A 5386-nucleotide genomic window follows, 5' to 3' on the forward strand; every position below is an offset into this window, starting at 1 on the left:
CCCCGCCCCTTCTCATGACTCTTCTGCTTCCCCCACCTCTGGCGTCCTCTCTCCCTCTCTCTTCCTCTTTTGACTCTCCGCGTTGTTCTCTCGTTTGCTGCTTTGCTGCTCCTCGTGGTCTCTTGCTTTGCGCCCCTGTCCTGGTGGGATGGGACGGACGATGACTTCAGGTGAATGGAATTCTCTCCTCCTCTGCCCCTTCTCTCCCGTCTTTCTGCCCGTCCGCCTCCATGCGCCCCCCTCTCTTGTGCCGCGGCGCGGCCCCCCTGTTTCGGTTTAGGCCCCTCTGGAGTCGGCCTGCCCGGCTAGTCTCCCACAGTCCGGCTACTAGTTCAGTCCCACCAGCAGCGCCAGCAAGAAGTAGTAGTTACCCCCTAGTGTCGGTGACTGGACTTGACACCTTCTGCTTCTCCGTTTTGCAGGCACTTCCCGTCCAGGACATCCCAGCCGTGACCATGAGCGCCTACTACCCCACCCAGGTAAGTTTGCTGCGCTGCGCCAGGAAGCAACGGATTAATTCTCGAAAAAGCGCTCGGCGGTTTGTCACTTCCGCTTCGTTCGCGAGGTAGTAGTAGTAGCAGTACCGCGTCTTGCTAACGAACGCTATCTCGTTGTTTGCCCGTCTCTGTCTACTCGGTCCAAGTGCCGACGCCGACACGGCGTCACCGCGCGCGCCGGGTGCTCGCGGCGTCCTCCCCAAAGTTTGCCGTGTGGCCCTTCTGGCGCCGTGCCGGCCTTGGGGGGGGGCCCTCCTCGGGGGAGGCCTGGGGGGCCCTGTGGGGGTCCCCTATCGAGCGACAGGGCTGGCCCTGCACGCGGCCCTGTGCGGCCCTCGGGACCCTCTGCTGCACCACGAACACGAACATGGGCGTTGGCCGGCGCCGCCCTTTTAGCGCCCGCAGTGGCCTTCCCCCAGAAACGAAAACACCGAGGGGGGCAAGAACTCCGGGAATCATGTATACACCTGACGGGGAATCACCAGGATAAAAATTGATCAAAATCAACAAATCCGTTAAACTAAGCGGTAAACTAGTGGAACTGGTACAAATTAGTGAAAATAAGCGTTTTCTAACAGTAGAAAACCTGAGGACTAAAAATAGGCGGATGGGAATCACTGGGAATCAAGAATTTCGGGAATCATGTGTACACATCAAAAGGGAGTTATTGCCCCTTCGGAAAACCTTTTACAGGGTCTACTACGGGCTTCAGGAGGCCAAACATTATCGAACGTTTGGCGTGGGGGTGGCGGCGGAGGTACTACTACTACTACTCCCTGCTACCCAAACAAGACACGCGGGGGAACGGGCCGGGTGGGCGACTTCGAGAGTCCAAATAATTTGGGGAATCTCTATCAAGGCCGTTGAATGGTCACCCCGCGAACGCGCCGGCTGACTCACATACTGGGTCAGAGGCTCGCACTACCGTCGCGACTGTACTACTAACCAAATGGTGTGTGTAGTCCCGCGCCGTCGTCATACTCGCCTGCGAGTCAAATGAGTCACCGTCACCGATGACGTATTGGTGGGGGACATAGTCACGTCATTCATTATAGCGAAGCCACCACCACCACACGCGTGACGGCGTGACTGACGCCACTGTTCTTCCCTCCCTCCTTGCAGTGCACCCCCACCGTGTACCCGGCCGACCCCTTCGACGCCCAGGCCGACGCCGAGACGCTCCGCGCCGCCATGAAGGGCTTCGGCACGGACGAGAAGGCCATCACGGACGTCCTGGGGCGGCGCTCCATCGTCCAGCGCCTGGAGATCGCGGAGGCGTTCAAGACCATGTACGGCAAGGTGAGTTACTACTACTACACCGCGTCGCCGTCGTCGTCGTGCCTGCAGGATGTTGTTGCGGCGGCGCCACCGCCACTGCTGCCGTCCGGTGGGCTAAATGTGATTTGCGATGCCTCGCCAACAACCACTGCTTCTGCGATTTCGTCATTAGATTTTTCGTTGCCGTCGCGCGCTTTGTCGCTCGGCGGCGCTATGGGCGCGACGACGACGACGCCGCCATCCCGCTGCAGCTGCTGCGCGTCGACGGCTGTCGTTGCAGCAGCTGGGGTCGACGAATCTCGTTTTCCACCACCGTGGCGGTGGTGGTGAAAGTTGCCCAGATGCATTAAAACGTCGGTTGGTTTTATGTGGGATCTGCTAATCAAGCCGTTCTTCTGATGGCGCGGCGCGTTGCGCTGGCATGGTATGGCGGGGGCGGGCGTGTGGGCTGCGCGGGCCGGGGCCGGGCGGGCCGGGCTTCACCTGTGCCCCTTTCTAACGGCCCGCCCAGCCCACCTAGGCCCCCGCCGCCGCCTCCTAGACCTCGCCGGGGCCCCGCCCTGCCCCATCGGATTGGTAGATCGGGGACTCTTTCAGCAGCTGGCTTGCTGGCGGGCGCGTCCGAGGGGTCCTTCACTCAAAAAAAATCAGTGTACACCCTTAGAAAAAATCATGAAAATAATCATGAAAAAAATCGCGAAAAAAAATCACAAATTAACGAAGAATCAGAAAAAATCACGAAAAATTACAATCACAAAAAACAAGAGTAAATCACAAATCAAGAAACAGAAATCGGTGTACGCCACAATTTTTAGTGAAGGGCCCCTCGGGGCGCGACCGCCCGGCCTCCCCGCCGCACCGCGGCGTCGGACAAGCGGCCTACCTCCTAGGCGCCGAGCGGGTCCGCGTGTTGGTTGTGCTTCTCTTGACTTGCGTGTGCGGCCCGACGACAGGACTTGATCAAGGAGATTAAGAGCGAGGTTAGCGGCAACTACGAGACGGCGCTGGTGGCCCTGCTCACGCCGCTGCCCAACTACTACGCCAGCGAGCTGCACCACGCCATCTCCGGCCTCGGCACGGACGAGCAGGCGCTCGTCGAGGTGCTCTGCACGCTCAGCAACTACGGCGTCCGGACGGTGGCGCAGGTGTACGAGAACAGTGAGTGTCGCCTATTTTAAAAACGTGTGTGCTCATGTGTGTGTGTGCGTGTGTGCCCGCCCCCTAGGACCTCGTATCGGAGCTCAAGTCTGAGCTCGGCGGCATATTAGAGGACGTAATAGTGGCCCTGCTGACCTCGTTGCCCGAGTTTTACGCCAAGGAGCTGCACCGCGCCATTTCCGGCGTGGGCACCGACGAGCAGGCCCTCGTCGAGGTGCTCGCCACCCTCAGCAACTACGGCATCAAAGCGGTGGCCGCCACTTATCAGAATCGTGAGTCCCGTGTCTCTTTGATCCCCAACCACCATACCAGCATCTTTGCTTACTGATGGTAGCTGCGCTGACGGTGGTGCTCTCTATGGTGGTTTCACTCTAGTCCTAACGAATTCACCCTTTCTTTATGGTGGGAAACGGAAATTTCGGCCTTTCTAATCAAATTAATCTCGCAGTCTTTAACCCTTCCTCATATGCAACATGATGGTCGCATGACGTCAAAAAAGTAACAGCAACTAAATTTTGACGTCATTTGGCCTTTTTTGTCGTTTATGTCTTATTAAACGTTGCTAATCGCGCGAGTTTCGCACCACCTCGGGGCGGGGGAAGGCCCGCGCGGCCGCGCTCCGTGTTTCACGACGACCTGCTGTTTCAGTCGTAGTCTGATCAGATGACCCGGCACATATTTTGCACGGTAGACGTATATAGTTTCTGCTGCGCGTCTGCACCCGCCTCCTAGGAATAGAGGCGTGTATAATATTCGCTGCAAACCTTCGCGCATTGCAAGGGAACGGGGGACACTTTTCCAGTGTTATGCAGTGAATGTCATCACTCTATTATTCCTCTAATATGCCTCTCCAATGCATGGCTACTGTTTCGTGTTCCTTTTGTTTGTTCGCCTCTCCTTTTATCCTGTTATTTATACTTCTACCTTACCTTACCTCTCCACCTTCCCAGCACGTATGTGTGAAAAACATACCCCCCCCCCCCCACTTATTCCCGCATTGCTGCCGTGACTTATTTTGCTGCCCCTTACAAAAACTTGCCGACCCGCCAACTAACACTTTCGCGATGTACTTCCTTCTCCGCAGTGTACGAGAAGTCGCTGGAGAAGGACCTGAAAGGTGACACCTCCGGCAACTTCAAGAGGCTCCTGGTCTCCCTGTGTACCGTAAGTTTCATCCCCCTTTGCGGCCACCAACGTAACACGACCGCAGCAGCGCTGCTGCGAGTGCGAAAAAAAGAAAAGAGAACAAAAATCCAGGTGTCTGCAAAACTTGTTTCACTTCTTGTTGTCAGGCGAACCGTGATGAGAACGCTGAAATCGACCCGGCCGCCGCCCTGGCCGACGCGGAGGCTCTGCTCAACGCCGGTGAGTGTGCCGCCGGCGCCGCCGGTCTCTGGTACTTCCCTGGAGCGCTCCGGGCGGACAGCGGGGACGCAGGACTAGAGATTTTAAAGCCTGATTTTCTTTTTCGGAATCTTAATATTTCCTAGAAATTTATGATATGTTCAAGTATCCCCAGAAAAATTAAAAACAAAACTTAAAAAATTTTCTGAAACTTTTTCGGAAATTTAAAATTCCTAGTACGCAGGACACTGATCGAGCCGTTTTGTTTGTTTTTGTTGCGCCAGGCGAGAACCAGTGGGGCACCGACGAGTCCACGTTCAACATGATCCTGGTCTCGCGCAGCTACGCGCACCTGCGCCAGGTGTTCAAGGAGTACGAGCGGCTGGCCGACCACGACATCGAGAAGGCCATCAAGCGCGAGTTCGCCGGCTCCATGGAGGACGGCTTCCTCTCCATCGTCAAGTGCGTCAAGGACAAGACCGCCTACTTCGCCGAGCGCCTGCACGACGCCATGGCCGGGGCCGGCACCAACGACCGCACCTTGATCCGTATCATCGTCGCCCGCTCCGAGATCGACCTGGGCGACGTCAAGGAGGCCTACATGCGCCTGTACGACAAGGCCCTGGAGGACCGCATCGAGTCCGACTGCTCTGGCGATTACAAGAAGCTCCTCATCACGCTTGTGGCGTAGATGATGATGATTTCCTTTCTCTTTGCACCTCCCATGGGGATGGGTGGATGGATTAGGGGGTTGAAAAGCTTTAAGAATAGAAACTATCGGGGCACTTAATTGGGGATCTGTTTCTGGAGTTTTGCTTCTCGTGGTTTTGCTACCCCGCACTTATCAGATTTGGCTAGTGCATTAAATGTACCTGTATCCAAGAGACTTCATTCCATTTCCTTTTTTGCTATGTGAAAATCTTTGCCCCATACGTACTGGTCTCTGGTCTTATTTATTTAGTGCAGAAAGTTAACTGTTGGGAGGTGTGTCAATTTTAATTTATACAAAATCTGACTTTTATCTTTCATACCGATCAACGTTTTATGTTTAAATAATTTTCAGGACACTAAGGTGGCACAATTTTATGATTGGTTAAGTACTTGTTTGT

At 55.5% G+C, this 5386-nt stretch overlaps 1 protein-coding gene across 2 annotated transcripts; it reads left to right on the forward strand.

The window, feature by feature from the left end:
• Nucleotides 1-310: 310 nt before the first annotated feature.
• Nucleotides 311-5368, forward strand: LOC113210171 (annexin B9). Of its 2 annotated transcripts, none has more exons than XM_052276857.1 (6): nucleotides 311-479; nucleotides 1620-1796; nucleotides 2729-2933; nucleotides 4018-4097; nucleotides 4226-4298; nucleotides 4562-5368. In XM_052276857.1, exons 1-6 carry the CDS (start codon nucleotides 456-458, stop codon nucleotides 4966-4968), a joined length of 966 nt encoding a protein of 321 aa, XP_052132817.1. In that variant the 5' UTR covers nucleotides 311-455; the 3' UTR covers nucleotides 4969-5368. The 2 variants fall into 2 exon arrangements, with proteins under 2 accessions (XP_052132817.1, XP_052132818.1); XM_052276858.1 differs by lacking the exon at nucleotides 2729-2933 and adding an exon at nucleotides 3001-3205.
• The last annotated feature ends 18 nt before the right edge of the window (nucleotides 5369-5386 follow it).

Source organism: Frankliniella occidentalis, unplaced genomic scaffold (genome assembly GCF_000697945.3).
Source record: "Frankliniella occidentalis isolate FOCC.00 unplaced genomic scaffold, Focc_3.1 Scaffold4728, whole genome shotgun sequence".
Taxonomy (NCBI): Eukaryota; Metazoa; Arthropoda; class Insecta; order Thysanoptera; family Thripidae; genus Frankliniella; species Frankliniella occidentalis.